This window comes from Carcharhinus amblyrhynchos, chromosome 16, assembly GCF_965287045.1.
Source record: "Carcharhinus amblyrhynchos chromosome 16, sCarAmb.v2.hapA, whole genome shotgun sequence".
In the NCBI taxonomy this organism is placed as follows: domain Eukaryota; kingdom Metazoa; phylum Chordata; class Chondrichthyes; order Carcharhiniformes; family Carcharhinidae; genus Carcharhinus; species Carcharhinus amblyrhynchos.
Window position 1 is genome coordinate 57,825,267 of NC_137339.1, and position 19,586 is coordinate 57,844,852.

The following is a 19,586-nucleotide window of genomic DNA, read 5'->3' on the forward strand; positions in this document are numbered from 1 at the left end:
GTCAAACCCTCCTACCCCTGACCATTGACCAACAGTAAAGCTGACTACTTAACACAAGGCACGAAGTTCACTGAGCTTCAGTTTAGCACAGATATGGTAGACTGGGGTCACATTTTCCACAATCTCCTAGATGCTGTCTCTTTGAAGGGTTGTTGAGGCACTTATCCAGGCTCTTGGGACATAACCTAGAAAGTAGCAAAGGATGCAGTAGTTCCTGAGAAAATACAGAGACAGCACTGCACTGTACTTGATGACCAAAGACAGAGAGTTTTCCACAATCTCCCACTTGCTGCAGTTAGTAAGCCACTTGCCTTGCTATGTCTACATCACCCTATTCATTTTTGATTTGATTTGTTAATCATTTTTTAAAATTTAATTATTTTGTTTCTATAAATCAGTTTAAGTCATTGTGGTTACTAATTTAGTTTTATTTTGTTCATTTATGGGATGTGGGTGTCACCAGCTAGGCCAGCATTCATTGTCCATTGCTAATCGCCCATGAGAATGCTGTGGTGAGCAGTCTTCTTAAACTGTGATCGTCTAAGTGTTTTAGGAAAACAGTTCCAGGTTTTTGACCTAAAAAGTGAAAGAATGATGATATATTTCCAAGTCAGGACGGTGATTGACTTGGAGAGGAATTTGCAGATGCTTGTGTTCCCATGTATCTGATGCCCTTGTCTTTCGAGATGGTGGTGGTCATGAGTTTGGCAGGTGCTATCGAAAGAGCCTTGGTGAGTTCCTACCAGTGCATCTTGCAGATGGAACTGCTGCTACTGCATGTCGGTGATGGAGATAGTGAATGTTATGAACATACAAATTAGGACCCCTTGGCCCCTCAAGACTGCTCTATCATTCAATAAGGTCATGGCTGATCCGATTGTAACCTCAAACCCACATTCCTGCCGATTCCTGTTAACTTTTCATCCACTGGTTAATCAAAAATCTATCTACCTCTGCCTTAAAAATATTCAAAGAGTCTGTTTCCACCGCCTTCTCAGGGAGAGAGTTCCAGAGTGTAATTTTCTGACCATTCACGACAGCAAGGCTGGCAACAATCCCACCCAGGCCCTATCTCTGTGACCCCACGTATTTACCCTGAAACTAAAAGGCAATTTAGCATGGCCAATTAACCCAACCAGCACATCTTTGGACTGTAGGACAAAATCAGAGCACCCAGAGGAAACCCACACAGACACAATAAGAACGTGACACAATAAGAATCCCACATTGACAGTCATCCAAGCTAGGAACTGAACCTGGCTCCACAGCGCTATGAGCAGCAGTGCTAACCACTGTGCTACCCACTAGCATTTTCTGATTTTTCTATTCTCCCATGTACATACCTAGCTTCCCTTTAAATGCATCGCTGCTATTGGTTCCAACCACTCTCTACTTTTTTTGTTAAATAAAACATTAAGACAGCAGGAAGCAATAGCCTAGTGGTTTTATTATTAGCTGATTAATCCAAAAACTCAGCTAATGTTCTAGGGACCCAGATTCGAATCCGACCACAGCAGATGGTGAAATTTGAATTCAGTAAAAAAACTGGAATTAAGAATCTACTGATGACCATGAAAGCCATTGTCGACTGTTGGAAAAAACCCATTTTGCTCACGAATGTCCCTTAGGGAAGGATATCTGCCGTCCTTACCTGGTCAGGCCTACCTACATGTGATTCCAGAACCACAGCAATGTGGTTGACTCTCAACTGTCCTCTAAGGGCCACCAGGGATGGGCAATAAATGCTAGTCAGTCAGAGACGTCTATGTCCCACAAATGAATTTGAAAACACTATGTTCTTATACTGTTGGCACTGACACAGTGCCACCAATAACCAGTGGCATACACAAGGCTAGAAAGGAATACTTCAGCCCCAATAACAATACTGCCATCACACACAAGTAGCACCATATATACGCAAGTGCAACTAGTGTTGCAGTGGGGGGAGGGGCCGGCTGATGAGCAGGCGCAATTTGTCTTGGCGGGAGTTGGTCGGCTGGTGCGCAGACGCAGTTGGTTTTGCCGGGAGCTGGCCGGCTAATGCGCAGACGCAGTTGGTTTTGCCGGGAGCCGGCCGGCTAATGCGCAGACGCAGTTGGTTTTGCCGGGAGCCGGCCTGTTCTCACCTGGGGGCGCCATTTTCTGGATGTCGGTAGTGCTGGTGGTGTCTTTAGGATGGAGTCCTCGCTGCAAGTGACTAAGTTCGGGGCAGTGGAGCGGCTCCAGGCGGTTCTGCTACAGTCATTGCGGGCTGAAGTTCGCGATGTTGGACAGCAGCAGCTTCTGCGGGCTGAGCCTTTGAACAGGTACGGGGATTGGGACTGGAGCCACAGCAAAGCCTCCCCCATCCCTAACCCCTGCAGTAATCCTGGTGCCCTGAACATGGACTTTCATATTGTCAAAGGAACATTCCATTCTCCATAATAATTAAACATTATTTATTATTGGCACAAGTAGGCTTACATTAACACTGCAATGAAGTTATTGTGAAAATCCCCTAGTCACCACACTTGGGCACCTGTTCGGGTACACTTAAGAAGAATTTTGCATGTCCCAATGCACCAAACAAGTACATCTTCCAGACTATGGGAGGAAACCAGAGTAGCCCAGAGGAAACTCACACAGTGAGACAGTGATACAAGCTAGCGATCAAACCCGGATCCCTTGTGTTGTGAGGTGGTCCTTTCTGTATTGAGCAGTGAGGGTTAGCCTTTCAGGTTAATGATTGGGATCAGAGCCAATGGTTAGGATCTGGATTTAAAACAAATATATTTGTCCTCAATAGTGTGACTTTACTGTGACTTAAACAGACTTAAACCAACTCCTTTCTGTCAGGGAGTCCTTTCTCTGTGTTTCAATAGCTTTCCAACCTTTTTAGTTTCCTGAATTTGGTGTTTGATCTGGTGTCTAAATGCCCAACAATAATTACATGGGATTTTAATCTTCATGTTGTTTGGATGACAAATTGGCAAAGTTTGCCTGGAGGATGAGTTCACAGAGCATACTGGGGATTATTTTGTTCTGGAACCAAACAGTGAACTGACCATTCTATACCTGGTAACGTGTAAAGAAGCAATGATCTCAGGATGATGATTGATCATAGCATGATTGAATTTCACATTCAGGTTGGGGATAAGGAAATATAGGTTTAAAACAAGAGTCATAAACTCAAAGATAAATACAAGAGTATGAAGAAAGTGGACTGGAAATAAGTTAAAGGTAAGATGATAGGGATGCAATGGCAGGCATTTAGGAGATATTTTCATAGTTCATGACAAAAATGTATTGTTACAACTAGAAGATTTAGAAAATAATGTTTTGGGACTCCTTTAATATTGGTTAAAATGAAGGGGGTCATGTGACCTGTGCTAAAATCTGCCTGACGGCAAGCCTGAATGGTTTAAATGTTAGAGATTAAAGGGGTCTCAGATTGTTTTACTAAGAAGGTGGCAAAATGGCAGAAACCTTTTTGTTAAGAGTGGAGACTGAACCTCCGTAGCCTCAGAAAATTATTAAAGGAAAGTAAAACTAAAAGTAAAGTTTATTCATTAGTCACACGTGAGATTACATTAACACTGCAATGAAGTTACCATGAAAATCCCCTAGTCACCACACTTCGGCGCATGTTTGGGTACACTGAGGGTGAATTTAGCATAGCTAATTCGCCTAATCAGCACATCTGTCAGATCGTGGAAGGAAACATCACACTCAAGAATGGAAAGACCAAATGTGTATGGAGTTAAAACGAGGCTGAATGATTTGCCTACCTTTATCTAGAAGGAGAATTTTTCAGGAAAGCTCACACCATGAAAGACAGTCCCGGAATTAAAAGATTTCATGTTGGGAAAGAGAACAGAAGTAAACCATTGGGTGCTAAGAATCATTTTGGGCTGATTCTGGGAGAATTGAAAATCTACTTAAAGGGCATGTTATATAACTGAAAAGTTCTGTATTTTAAAAGTATAGGTTGCCTACAAAAAAGCATTTAGTTAATACTGTTTTTATCTTTTGAAATAAACCTCTTTAAAGAATGACATTTTGTGTTATCCTTGAAACTAGTAACTTGCTGTTCAAATCGATCTCTGCAGGGATCATAATGTGTTCCATTGACAAAGAAAGCTTTTTTGAGAAGGATTCATCTGCGGCTATCTAAGGAGGTTAAGGCTGATATCGATTTGAAAGACAAGATGCACAAAGCTGAAAGGATTAGTGGTTGACCACATTATGAGCTCAACTATTTTGAATTGATTTGTTTCTCATTTACACCTGCTGAAAGTGACATACACAGGAAACAAAAGAAATAAATTCAAGACTTGTGCCTTTCTCAAATTACCTGGGAGCTTGGGGAGCCTATAGTTCCCTCTTTCCTACATTGCTTTCCCAAGGCAATATCTTAGCCACAGTTTACTTGTAATGAACATTCTTTTCTCCTCCAGTATAAAATATTGTCATCTTTGGAAATTTGGTATTCTTGTATTTGTCCTGATTACGGCAAAACAAGAAGCTTTGACAACATGTCTCTTTCCAGCAATAGTCAAGTTTTGTATTACCAAGCAACTGTTCATTACTGATCTGGTCATTCAGAAACCTGGACTTAATAATCCTGAGTTCAAATCTCACCTCTACAGCTGGAGAATTTAAATTTGTTTAATTAAAATAGATCTCATATAAAAAGCAGTAAACAGAAAACAACAAAATTGTTCTTCAAAGCCACCTGGTTCACAAGTGTGATTTGGAGGCGAAATTCTGCTGTGCTCCCCTGGTCTAGTCCAAGACTAATTGAGTGACAAGCTGGTGGGGAAATGGTCAAAACTCCTGTTGGGCACCAGATTGTCTACTTTTCAACTCATTATTTCTGCATAATTGAGCACTTGTCAAATCTGGTGAGCTGGGATTTGTTCACCCACCATTACTTCATGGAGTTGAATGTCTGTCCATCGTATTTAAATAGCATCCACACAATACAGTGGCACTCACTCCTGCAACTTAGCACATTCAAGTAAAGCAATAGCCTGAAGAAGAAACTAGCCCTCAGCCTCTGGGTTCAGTGACAGTTCACCACCCCAGGTGGGATTTCCTGCTGAGACTCCTCCAGGCTATGCAGGACTAGCGTGATGGGAACCAGAGGTCGTCCAACCTCTCCACACTCGTTTAGGAACAGGTTGGCGGAGAGGTTGGCACCTCTGAGCCGCAAAAGAGGACTACTATGCAATGTAGGGAGGATGAATAATCGCATCTGCTCCACCAGGTTAAGTCACTATTCTCTTCACTCGATTCACACCCTGAAGTTCAAGTATCCACTGGACTACAGTCCACAGGGATTTTATACACTACCAGCAGAAGGGACACACCACTGATTCTCTCACACACACACATCATCGACTCCTGCGACATCCTGCATAACGTGTCTCTTCACCCTTTACTGGGAACCATTCAGAACCCACAGCAGAAATGCAGGTTTATGATATGTTTTTGCTGTCACAGTCTATCCACCTGACAAGATCATAGTGAACAGGAGACTCCTGACCGGAGGAGGAAGCTGGAATTGAGGCCACTCACCTCATTCAAGCAGGAGCAGAGCTGGCCTGTGTGGACAGAGACTGTTCCTGCCCCAAAAGTGAGATCAGCATCTCCCAATAAGTCCACCTGTAGACATTTAAGTGCTTTTCACTGTAAGTAGCTGTCTAGATCAGTAATATTCTCTTCTCCAACACAGCCATCAGCAAGAAAAGGCAGAGAGATATCACCAACCAGCCCCCAGAATACCTAGACTGAGGAGGCTGAAGAAATATCTGAGAAAAACCTGTCACTGCATTCACCTGCACCCTTCGCTACCACAGAGACATGCACCTCGGTAGATCCCATTTTTTTGAGCCAGCTCAAGATCACCATAGCACAGAAAAATGTGTCTGCAGAGGCAGTGCCAGCTGACAATCAGACTGCCAGAGGCCAAGCCCTTGCTGAGTCTGTGCCTTGGAGCCTGTGGAATTAGCCTCAGAGAAAAGTTAGAGCTCCATAGAAAGGTACGGGGATAGCAGGCAGGGTTGTTACAGCCCATCACCAGATCGGCTCTGACAACCCATCAGAGGCTGGAGGCCTCCACATGGGACACTACAAGGGTATCCAGCCACTCCAAATCTCCCCTCTATCGTGACTCCATCAACTCCAGCTGGTCAAGCTAAGGAGTGTGCAGTCGCTCCTAAGCAGAGACCCTTATCAGGGAGGGACCCTCCTGGCTTCAGGCCAGAGGATGCCCACCAAGATCCTCCCCAATAATAGGGCATGACAGTCAGCAGACAGCTTCCACATCTGTGGTGGATGTCAGAAATACACTGATGTAGCAGTAAGGTTAGCAAAAATAGATTTGTATGAGCTTTTCTTCTTCACCCTGAATCCATGTCTCTGTAAGGGTCTCATGGGCATGTCTTCTTGTAGGGTGTCAACATCCTCACCCTGTTTGATGTGACCCCTTTCGGCATCCTACTCATTGGGGGAGACATGAATATGCTGAGCATCCTTGATGACCTGTGGCACGTGTGAACGACTCAAGATATAGCATTTTGCGAATTCCCAGGTATCTCGTACAAACCTGCATCATTTCCATAAAACCATAAACTCCCTACAGTGCAGAAAGAGGCCATGTGGCCCATTGAGCCTGCACTGACAACAATCCCACCCAGGCCCTACTCTGTAACCCATTTCCTTTCAATGATCGCAGATCAGCTGCAAGTTGAGAGAGTGGAAATCTTACATTAATGTCTGCTGCCAGGGCACTCTTAAGGCCATGTATGTGCAGCAGCCAATGGCACCCTGAACCTGTTGGAATGTGGAGATCCTCTGGCAGCCTGACTAGCTTCATTCAGGGAGAACTGGATATAATTGTGTGCCTTACCGAACAGGGTATTGGTGGTCTTTGATGCATTTATGAATGGAGGATTTTGATATTCTGCAGAGGTCCCCAGTGAAGCTGAACAAGCCACTCGCAAAAAGGTTGAATGCGGCAATCATGCTTATAGCCACTGGATGGCTATCCAGTCCCTGTGGCATCAGATCCTTAGGGAGAATGTGACAAATGTGAGCCACCACATTGCTTGACAAGTGAATGCTTTAGCAGCATTTCTGTCGCTCATCTAATTATGAGAGGCATATCCAATACAGCTTGAGTCGTGCCAAACACCTCCATGGCTCTTGATGGGGCCCTGCTGATCCATGTTCCTGAAGGTGTGGTTCTTCCTTTTGCCCTGCTAGATGGCAATTGGCCCTTCTTCTCAGTTGCATTAAAGCCATGAAGAAGACAGAGTTCCCTGCTGCCTACTTTCTCCACTCCTCATCTTTGGAAAAATATTTGAGATATGTGATTGCATCTTACCCTGCAATGATCACCTCCAATTGCCAAATTAAGGAGTTTTGTGAAACCGTTAAGCTGCCCTCATTCTCTGGGTGAAGACAGCCATGCACTATCAACCTCAGTCAGGATACTGTCAGACAGCTTCCTCTGTAATAGACTAGATCCCAGCTTCTCACTAATGATTGCAATCATTGAGCAACTGCAATATGTAACATCTGGAGGATGTTATATTGTAGACATGGCCCCTTAATAGTTTTAACCTCCTTCTGACTTTTCATTTTCATCCATAAGGGACAAATGATCAGTCATACCAAGTCTACATTTTGCTCAAGACCTTATGGACCTCATGGAATGCGCACCTTGAGTTAAGGTGCCTGAATTCTTCACTTGACATTTTCTCTTCCTAACCTGTTTTAGCTAAGTCTCCATCTCTATTTCCTGAGGTGGAATCATTAGGTACCCCCTCAGTTGGCCCGAAAGTGCAATAGTTGACTTCTCCCACAAGCCTTCAGACCGCCCTTTCCCATGGCGATTTTTCTTTCCCCCAACATTATTTTTCAACTGTATCATTTTATCAGCTGCCCTGATTCTATTCAATCTAGCTTCCACGTGTAGAAGCTCACAATGTGAAAGTTTCCCTCCCTCTGATTGCTCCTCTACCTCCCCCTTTAACCTTAGACCCATAGTTATTGCAGTTGATATTTTTGTCCTCTCCGCTGAACTGTTTTCTATGAATGTCCTCATGCTAGATGTTGACCTCACTCCTTTCCATCTTGGTCACATTGACCTACTTGAGACCATCAGCTACCTTTCTCTTACTTACCAGTTTCCCGTTTACAGGTTGCCGATGACTCTCCTGATGGTGACTGTGTAATTTACACCCAATATCAAACTGTTAACCCCCCGGATTCAAATGTGTGGGGAATGACCACACCCTGTACACCATGCTATGCATGACTGATAAAGCACCGACAGGCCTGCCACCTCTCTGGATTGAGGCCAAGATATGCGTGTGCCAGGCATAGCCTTTAGCAGGGCTTTAATTTCTGAACCTGACACTCTGCTGCTCAATTCCCCAGTCTTTCTTTGTGCACCACCTCCATCACCCTTCAAACTGTGTCACTATCCACACCTTCCCTCCTGTGATTCAATCGCACCCCCCCCCCCCCCGACTCAGTCAGTTAGCCATTGGTCGGTCAATTAAATTTGAGTGTAGGCATGAGAAATGTTTGCGAACTCTGGATCTGTATTTGTTGGAGCTTAGATGATGAGCGGGGGGGATCTTATTGAAACTTAAAAGATACAGCGAGGTCTGAATAGAGTAGATGTGAAGATGTTTCCACTAGTAGGAAAAGCTAGAACCAGAAGGCATAACCTCCATCCCCTCCAAATCCCTCTCCTCTCCTAACCCTCCCAACCCCCCTTCCCCTCCCAGCACCCCCTTCCCCTCCCAACCCCCAACCCCACTTCCCCCCAACCCCCCTTTCCACCCCCCAACCCTCCCTTTCCACCCCCCAACCCCCCTTCCCAATCCCCCCCTTCCACCACCAACCCCGTTACCACTCCCCAACCCCCCCTTTCCACCCACCAACCCCCTTCCACCCCCCCAACCCTCCCTTCCCACCTTTCCAACCCCCCTTTCCACCCCCAACCCCCCTTCCAACCCCCCTTCCACCCCCCAACCCCCCCTTCCACACCCCCAACCCCTCCTTTCACACCCCCAACCCCCCTTCCACACCCCCAACCCGACATCTCCCCAAGCCCCCTTCCCCCCCATCCCTGCAACCCTGCAACCCCACATCCCCCCACCCCGCAACCCCACTTCCCCCCTGCCCCCCAACCCCACTTCCCCCCACCCCTACTACCCCCCCAACCCCCCTTCCCCCCCCATCTGTCTATCCTAAGGAATTTTTCAGATGCTCTGTTTAGGGCATTTCTAACATGCTGTGTGACTGATCTGCCAGTATTTTGTGTAAAATTCCAACGAAGCATGGTTTCTGCTGCACGATCCCTTGCTGAATGAAATTTATGCAGTGGTGTGCATCCCTATAATATTTAAGCTTGTATGCATGTCTCTAAACTCTTCGTTCATAAATTCACCTCCAGTAATGGTTAGGAATTCTGTTGATGACCCAAGGACTGTGCCAACCCACTTTTTCATGACTTTATCCACTATTATCCATCTGTTCTTGTTGTTTATTGAGATGGATATGTTGAACCTGGTTGCCATATCTACAAAATGTAGCAGGTAACATTCCAATCCTGGTCCCTGACCTTCAGATCCATGGTTAATTCCCAGGCTAATACCGGGGGTGGTGGTGGTGGTGACTTCTACATCACATTGAGACGGTGATGTGTTCTGCAAGGGATTAATTTCTTTATCCACAATGTTATTAGCTTTAACTTTTGTGATGAAGGATGGATAAATTGTTTGTTCAATTTCAACACGATTCTCCTCTTGTTAACTAGACTTCTATCTCCAGAGGGATGGGAAACACTTGAGTTTCCTCAGTGGAATACAGTAATGTCTGGATCCAGTGAACTATAAGTTAACTGCTTATTGTTGTGAAGTTGGGTTTATGAATGTGGTCCCTTTTAAAACTGCTTTTGTGTCAGTGCTTGGATGTTTAAAATGCCGCGTATGCAGATTGCAACATTTGTGACAAGGACCAAACATCAGAGTTGCCTGGATAACAGGCTTTGCAGGCTTTTGAATTTTGACAGTTTAAAGAAGACATTCAGCTATCAGGAATCTATCAAATTTGAATTCGCTGTTGTTGATAACATCAGACCAATCCTGGTGTAGGAAAATTGATAGGCCATCACAGTTATAAAGAGGAACTCAACTGCCTGCCTGTAGTTCAACTGAAGAGCCACCCTTCAACACCTAGAGAGGGAAGAGCTCCCCCAGTTTAAAATATCTCTGAAAAAAACTCTCCATCTATCTAACGAAGAGTACAAAATCAGAAAGCGCTTACAGAAAGCGGAATCAACAGAAGAATTCCAAAGGGTTTCCAAAGCCAAAACACCTGGTTGTATATTTTTTTGAGACTGACAAAAGTTTTTTCTTGTTAATGAATGGTCCTTGTATTTATTTGAACAGCATTCCAATCGTATCTTACTTTAATCAATACTTGTTTAGTTAAAGTTCCCGATTGTTTAAATAAATAACTTGTTGATCACTTAAAGCGAGTGTTAGGTATTTCTATTAAGGAACCCCCAAACATTAATGAAGAACAGCTCAGTTTCCCAAACACTTTTAATAGATTACAAAGCGAGGTATTCCTCTTTGGGGGAATTCAGCGTGGCTTCTCAAAAGGGAATTAACCTCTGTATCGGAACATTATCAAAGACAAATACTTTGTCATTTTCCATGTCTAAATGCACCTTTTTTTTCCAATCGAGGACTTAGCAATAACGATATGTCATTCTGAACCACATTAGTGCTGATGAAATGACATATTTTCTGCAACATCACGTGAGAGGACCACTCTCTATAAACACTATTCTTCTTCTTCCCGAATTGAGAGCAGGTAGCATTTTCATATTCCTTAACTCTGCCTTTATCTGCTTTGTCAGGGGTTTTCAAATAACTGTTTAGCCAGTTGACCCCACACATGTTGAGGTACGGCCGCTATCCAGTACAACACAATTGAAAGAGCCGGCAACCAAGATATTCGTGGGATGACTTACGTTTTCTGTCATTGATGCAATGCTTTCTTGCCAATCATTCCTATCATCAGAACTGTCTATTTTATGAGTTACTTCAAATATGTGACTTTTGACAATTCCTTACATAGTGATATTTTGAGTCACATCAGAAATACTTAGCAATTATTTCCCTTGTATTTCAGGGATTCATTCATTGCTGGCTATCACCCAGATCTTGCTTTTCATCTTGATTCATTAATCTATTAAAAGTACAACTCACCTCAGGATGTCTTTGAGTAAGTGTCTGTGACAGGGCCCTCATCAATTTTGAGAGTCAGTAATCACAGAGTCCTCCATTCTCTGGTTTTTTTTTACTCATTCATGGGACATGGGCATTGCTGGCTGACCAGCGCTCATTGCCCATTTCTAGTTGCCGTTGAGCTGAGTGGCTTGCTAGGCCATTTCAAAGGGCAGTTGAGAGTCAACCACATTGCTGTGGCTTTGGGGCCACATGTCAGCCAGATCAGGTGAGGACAGCAGATTTCCTTCCCTAAAGGGTATTAATAAATCAGATGGGTTTTTCTGACAGTTGGCACTGGCTATGTTTTGAAGCTTTGCAGCCTTGGCATATTGAGCTGTGAATGATGATGGACAAACAGGATCAGGAAGGACAGCTTCCATGAATATTTCCACCCTCAGTATTGGCAGAGCCTATTACGATAGTGCAAATGTCAAAACTGAAACATTTAACATAAGAACATAAGAAATAGGAGCAGGAGTAGGCCAGGAGTAGATTTGTAACTATCTTCAGCCAGAATTGCTAAATGGATGATGCATCTTGATCTGAGGTTGCTGCCATTAAAGATTTCAGTCATAAGCCAATTTGATTCACTTTATGTGATATCAAGCGCAGCTGAGAACATGGATACAGCAAAAGACACCAACTATATCCCTGCTGCAATGGTTTAGACTTAGCCCCACCTGTAGCCAAACCGTTATAGGTACATACACATTTACTTGACAAAGTGGAAAATTGCCCATGAATGTCCTGCAACAAGGAGCAGAACAAATTAAATACCACCAAGGTTTGTCCGATCAGCTGACCTTCAAATTTCAGCAAAATGATGGAATTTACCATTGACAGTGATATCAAGTGCCACCTACCTGCCCACAAATCCTCAGTTCGGTTTTTCCCAGGACCATTTGAATCCAGATCTCATTACAACAAAACCTGAAAAAAAGCCAAAATTTAGAAATGAGGTGTGAGTGTTGCCCTTGACACAAATCTTTCAGGAGTGCAGAACATAATACAGATCTGATTGTTCATAACGTCTTGACAATAAAATATCTTATTCAGGATATTCCAGTTTTAATATGACAACTTCTTTCCTCTGCACTATTTCTGTACAGTAAACTTACTGATTAATGTCACTTCTCTTTCAGTTCGGATGTTCTTAAAGCAATTGAAAACACTATCAAAGAGACACTCACATATCTTGCGAGGGGAGAAGCCCCAGTTATTATTTTCGGTAAACGATCATCCTGGGAAAATATTCGGTATGTTTTTTTTATTGTATTGATGCAAAACTCCAAGTAACCATGGCTGGTACACTGGTTAGTAAAGTTGCCCCAGAGGACCAGGGGCCCAGGTTCGATTCTCACCTTCTACTGTTCTACCCTTGTCTGAGTGAGTTTCCTCCGGTTACGTGGATTGGTTATGCTAAATTGCCCCTTAGTATTCCAAGATATGTAGGTTAGGCGGGTTTGCCAAGGTAAATACACAGAGTTGGGCTAGGGCAGGATGGCTGGGTAAGATGCTCTGTCAGAGTTGTGGCAGACTTGCTGGTCGAATGGTCCTCTTCTGCACTGTAAGGATTATATAATTCATTGAGCATGTCTAGAGATTGATAGATTTATGATCAGCAAAAAAGGAAAGGGTTATAGAGATAGTGTGGGGAAAAAGGCATTGAAGTGTCGGATCAGCCATGACCATATTGAATGGTGGAGCAGTCTCAATGGGCTGAATGGCCTCCTGTTGTTCCTACGTTCCTAAGCAAAGCTATTCAGGGATGTGGGACAAAAATGAGTGTGTGGAGGTAGGCTGCAGACCAACAGTGATCCCACTAAATTGCGGAACAGGCTCAAGGGGCAGAATGGCCTCCTCCTGTTCTGATGTACTTCTGTCCTTGGGTGAAAAGGGCAAAAGTGTGAGTTCCTACCTTTCCTTCTTCCCTGAAGCTGTGCTCTGTTTCTCCTGTTGGGGTAATCTTGAACAAGAGGTCACAGGTACAGGTTGAGAGGCGGTAGATTTAAAACTGAAATGAGGAGGAACTACTTCTCACAATGGGTGGTGAATTTGTGGAACTCGCTGCCCCATAGCACGGTGGAATCTGAATCATTGAATGGTTTCAAGAAGGAGGTAGATATATTTTGGGTTAAGGGGAGATGGGGAACAGATGGGGAGGTGGACGTCTGACCAGGGAGAAATCAGCCATGATCTGATTGAAGGGCGGACCAGGCTTTAAGGGCCAACTTCTACTCTTAATTCTGATGTTCAAATGTTCTTACTCAAGTTGCGATTTCCCCATTTTGATTTGCAGTTTGATATTTCTCTACCGGAGTTATCTGGGATTGCAATGGGATCTTGATCATTTGGGCCAGTGGGTTGATGAATGGCAAATGGAGTTTAATTTAAATAATTGCGAGGTGATGCGTTTGGTAGATTGAACCAGGGCAGGATTTACTCAGTTAGTGGTAGGGCGTTGGGGAGAGTTACAGAACAAAGAGATGGAGGGATATATATTCATAGCTCTTTAAAAGTGGAGTCACTTGTGGACAGAGTGTTGAAGAGGGCATTCAGCATGCTTGGTTTCATCGGTCAGAACATTGAATACAGGAGTTGGGACGTCTTGTTGAAGTTACACAAGATATTGGTCAAGCCACACTTGGAATACTGTGTACAGTTCTGCTCACCCTATTATAGAAAGGATATTATTAAACTAGAAAGAGTGCTACCGGGACTTGATGGTTTGAGTTATAAGGAGAAGCTGGATAGACTGGGACTTTTTTCCCTGGAGCGTAGAAGGCCAAGGGGTGATCTTATAGAGGTCTATAAAATAATGAAGAGTATAGTTCATTTCCCAAAGGTAGGGGAGTCTAAAACTAGAGGACGTAGGTTTAAGGTGAGAGGGGCGAGATACAGAAATGTCCAGAGGGGCAGTGTTTCCACACAAAGGGTGGTGAATGTCTGGAACAAGATGCCAGAGGCAGTAATAGAGCCAGGTTCAATTTTTAGAAAGCACTTAGACAGTTACGTGGGTAAGATGGCTATAGAGGGATATGGACTAAATGTGGACAACTGGAACGGGCTTAGGGGTTCTAAAAAAAAGGTGGCATGGACAAGTTGGGCCGAAGGGTCTGTTTCCATGCTGTAAACCTCTATGATTCTATGATTCTCTATGATTCTATGATATTAAATGCACATCTGGAAAATGAAACATTCTATCAGTCAGTCTCATAGAAGTGAAACAAGTCATACTGATTTTTTTGAAGTTAATGTATTCTGAACTAATTGCTTTCTTTAGAAATGCAGCAAAAAGTAAAATAAAATCTGTAGATTACCAAGTGAATAGCAGTACTGAGGTGTGAAGAGATTTAAAGAAAGGTTGCTGCAGAGATGGGTACAAATCCAATAGATGACACATTCAATGAATTTTGAGATGAAAGGAAGGTTAAAGATGAAATGATACATGATCAGGGTTGGGGCAGCAGGTCAGGGGGTGTTGTGGGGAGGTGAGATGGTGTGGGGGACGGTGGTGGGAACTGTAATGATGGCAATTTTGAAAAGCAGTTAGACAATGCCTGACAAGAGAGAGCCATTTAAAGTATAGGAATCAGGAAGAGAAGTTCGGTAAGTGATCATGGATTTATTCAGAATGGGTCAAAGGATTAGGAGGTTTGGCTGATAGACATATTGAGTTCAGAGAGGGCACATGGGAAGAGAGAAGTATATGGTTGAGGCTGTTGTGGTATAGTAGTGAATGTTTACTTGAAAAGATTCTGATTTTACCATCTTCTACCAAATGGGACAGGGAGGTTGCAACTAAAGATTGTAGATAACAAAAGGCTGGGAGGTTGACATTTTGGCCTGAAAATGTGTGTAACATGAGGAGTCATCAAAGGAGGCTAATCAAAAACAGTAAAGTTGTTATAGTCTCAGATGACCGTAGCTGCTTTCCCCTTTGAGGGGGAGAGCTGACTGGTGGTGATCACTACACCTCAGGCAAGGGGGCAGTGTTGAGAATTGAACCCACACTGTTGCTCTGCATCACAAACTAGCCATCCAGCCAATTGCACTAACTGACTTCTTGATCAAAGGCAACACCTAATGTAGTTACAATTTACATTTTGACAGGTTTGATGGCAATGTTGGCTTGCAGATGGTGTCTGATTGCACTGTGAGCAAAGTGAGGTGTGAGTGCTCCAAATCAATCCACAGATTTGGTAAGTAATTATTGTAGTGATTGCTGCTGATATAAATACAGTGTGATAGCTTGCAAGGCACTAACAGCCCTTCTGTGCATGTGCAGCCAAATGGGAATCATCCCCACTTCCTCCCATAGGAGCTGTATTTGTTTATCTCGTTTGTGCTGCCTATGTGCCTAACCAAAGGCTGCAGCCTGAACCACTTGATTGCCTGATGGTGACTTAAAACTGTAGAGGGTAGGGGAGAAGAGAAGGCTTATAAACTAGTTAGAAGAGGGGAATTAGCTCAGAAACTGGACAGGCAATGGCCATCACCAATAAGAGACCTCTAACCAGCACCCCTTGATATTCATTGGTGTTATCATCACTGAATCCTCCACTGTCAACATCCTTGGGTTACTGTTGACCAGAAAGTCGACTAGACTCACCACATTAACACAATGGCTCCAAGAGGAGGTCAGAGGCTCAGAAAACTGCAGCGAGTAACTCACCTCCTGACTCTTCGAAGCCTATCCACCATCTATAAGGTACAAATCATAAATGTGTTGGAATTCTCCCCACTTGCCTGAATGGGTGCAGCTCCAACAACACTCAAGAAGCTTGACACCATCCAGACAAAGCAGCCCTTTGATTGGCACCACATGTGCAAACATTCAATCTCTCCACTACTGACGCTCAGTAGCAGTAGTCTGCATCTATCTATAAGATGCACTGTAGCAATTCACTAAAGATCTTCGGATAGCATCTTTCAAACCCATGACTACTTCCATCTAGAAGGATAAGAGCAGCAGATACATGGGAAAACCACCACCTGCAAGTTCTCCTCCAAGCCACTCAGCATCCTGACTTGGAAATATAAACGCCGTTCATTCGCAGTCGCTGGGTCAAAATCCTGGAATTCCCTCCCTAATGGCATTGTGGTTCAACGCACAGCACATGGACTGCAATATTCAAGAAGGCAGCTCACCAAGGGCAACTAGGGATGGGCAATAAATGCTGGCCAGCCAGTGACACCCTTGTCCCACAAATTAATGAAAAAAAAGGTGGGTGGTGCAAGTGAAATAGGAAGAATGTCTCTCAAAAATATGTCTAACTCTGCATTGAATAAATTCAATTACACAGCTCACTGAATTGAAGTTAACAAATTTGCATAGGTAAAGGGTTGGCTAATGGACAGGCAGCAGAGAATGGACATACGCAAGGCATTTTCGGGTGGTGGACTGGCTACTGGAGTGTTTCAAGTATCAGTGCTGGGGCCTCAGCTATTTACAATTCAAATTAATGACTTATGTTACTTTTTGTCTCTTCATCTATTTAAGTTTGCTAACAATACAAAGCTTGGAAAGGTAAGCTGCGGGGAGAACATAGGCTGCAAAGAGATTTAGATAGGTTAGGTGAGTGGAACATAGCAATTAGGAACAAGAGTAGGAATTCAGCTCTGCGAACCCACTCCGCCATTCTATATGATCACAGTTGATCTCCTTCTCATCCTAACTCCACTTTCCTGCCTTTTCTCCATAATCCTTTATACCACTTCAGAGCAAATAGTTATGTTTATCCTTCTTGAATCCGTTGATTGATTCTGCATCGTGGTGCAGTGAGTTCCATAGATTCACAACCTTTTATAAGAAGTAGCTGCTCCTCATCTCTGTCTTGAACCTCCCCCCTCTTGAGTGGGCAAAAGATATCGGGTGGTGTATAATGTGGGGAAGTGTCAAATTGTTTGCTTTGGTACAAGAAGAAAAACAGAATATTTTTTTAAAACGTGAAACTTGTAAATGTTCATTTTCAAAGAGACTTGGGTGTCTGTACAAGGAATGCAAGAAGTTAGCATACAGGTAAAGCAAACATTTAGGAGGGCAAGTGGCATATTAGCCTTCACTGCAAGGAGATTGAAGTACAGAAGTAAAGACAGCTTGCTACGATTGTACAAGGCTTTGGTGAGACCGCATCTGGAACACTGTGTGCAGTTTTGTTCTCTATTATTTAAGATAGGATATATTTGCATTGGAGGAAGTAGAGTGAACATTCAGTAAATTAGTATCTGCGATGAGGGGGTTGTGAATTGTGAGAGGAATCATAGAATCCCTACAGTGCAGAAGGAGGCCATTCGGCCCATCAAGTCTGCAGCAACCACAATCCCACCCAGGCTCTATTCCCACAACTACACACATTTAGATTGCTAGTCTCCCTGAAACTAAGGACCAATTTAGCATGCCTAATCAACCTAACCCACACATCTTTGGACTGTGAGAGGAAACCGAAGCACCCAATGGACACCACGCAGACACAGGGAGAACTTACAAACTCCATACAGACAGTCACTCGTGACCGGAATTGAACCAGATCTTTGACGCTGCAAGGCAGTAGTGCTAACCACTGTGCCTCCCTGCACTTGTTGGCTGAGTTCAGAGATTGAGTAAATGTTGAGTAAACATTCAGAGGCTGAGTAAATGTGTTTATATCCTGTGGAGTTTAGAAGGAAGAGAAGCAATCTCACTGAAATAGAAAGAATTCTGAAGGAGCTTGGTAAGGCAGATTGTTTCTGCTTGACGGGGAATCATGCACAGTATCAGGATAGGGGGCCGATTGTTTAGGACTTAGCTGAAGAGAAACTACTTTGCTCACACTGTTTAAGGAACCTTTGGGATTCTGTACCCTAGAAGGCCAAGACAGACAAATATTTGGCCTGTCGGGGAATTAAGGGATATAGGGAGCAGGCTGAAAAGTGGAGTTGAAGCCCAAGATTAGCCATGATTGTATTGAATGGCGAGCAGGCTCGATGGACCATATGGTCCACTCCTGCTCCTGTTTTAGTGTTCTTGTCTTCTACAGGTGCTTATATCAATGTGTGTTATTGTTTGTGTGAAGCATTTAGATGTTCTGATGCAGTGTGGTTCCAAAAGAGAACAAAAAACTATGTAAGCAGGCTTCCAAGTATCTTGCTCCCAGCTCAGTGCTAGAAGGTGCAGAGGCCGAGTCTGGGATGCCTTCCCTCAATGGCAGCTAAGATTTGAGGTTGATTATGTGAGGAATGTGAATCTGTATTTGACTGTGGTAAGACATAGGGAGAAGTAATAGGTTTTTGAAGACAAACGTTTCTGGCACCTTTTATCTTGCAGCTCTAATACTTAAGGCACTGTCGATGATCTACAAGTTGGTGCAGAGCAATACTTATGCCACTAAAAGGTAACGGAACGTTAAGGTAATATTTCAAAACAGATATGATGTGGAAGGTAGTAAACGCATCATACTGGAGGTTGTACTGAATGATATACTTGCAATAATTTATTGTAAATTGACCTCATAAGATGAACAAAAGTTGGCTATCAATATCACTCAAAAAACTCTATCTGTGAAATGCAAATTCCTCGACGTGCTGTTTGTATAGATGGCTGAACAATTTCAGTCATGTAACTCACACAGGAATTTGATCATTGGATACATCTAATCCAACTCTGCACAGATTTACTCTATATTTCTGTTTTATTTGTATATGGGCCACGAGCAATGCCTCCCATTTATTTCCCAAGATGATGGTGAGCCATCTTCTTGAATTCCTGCAGTCCATGTGGCAAAGGTGCTCCCACTGTGTTTCTACATTGTGAATTCAACTGGCATTTGGAAGTGGTCACTTTCCCATTCACGCTCTACCCATGTCTTTCTAAGTGGTGGATGCCACAGATTTGGGAGCTATTGAAAACGTTTGGCAAATTGATTGCCATGTGGGTATCAGAAGTAAATGTTGGGCTTTTGATTAGGAAAATTGCTTTGTGTTGCATAATATCAGGTTTGTGATGTGCTAATGCAATATTATTCCCTGTTTTTATTTATTGCTGGCTACGCCAACATTTAATGTCCCTCCTTAATTACCCTTGAAAAGATGGTGGAGAGCATCCATGAGCAGCTGCAGTCCACTTGGTCTCCTTATACCTATGGTGCTGATCAGGAGGGGGTTCCTCCTGATGGATGTTTAACCCATCATGACTGAACAAATAGCGGTATAGGTCAAGTGAGGATGGTGTCTGACTTGAAGGGGAACTTACACATGGTAGTGTTCCAATGCATCTGTTCCCCTTGGCCATTTTGATGGGAGAGGTTG

General features: G+C 43.5%; 1 protein-coding gene across 1 annotated transcript in view; it reads left to right on the top strand.

Annotated features, from left to right (window-relative positions):
* The first annotated feature begins 2,175 nt into the window (after window positions 1-2,175).
* The window catches only part of spo11 (SPO11 initiator of meiotic double stranded breaks), a 45,944-nt gene continuing 28,533 nt past the window's right edge, over window positions 2,176-19,586 (top strand). Inside the window, exons 1-4 of the mRNA XM_080204513.1 lie at window positions 2,176-2,306; window positions 12,443-12,556; window positions 15,414-15,502; window positions 18,607-18,673. Coding sequence (XP_080060639.1) covers window positions 2,176-2,306; window positions 12,443-12,556; window positions 15,414-15,502; window positions 18,607-18,673 — 401 coding nt within the window. The remainder of the gene's footprint in view (window positions 2,307-12,442; window positions 12,557-15,413; window positions 15,503-18,606; window positions 18,674-19,586) is intronic.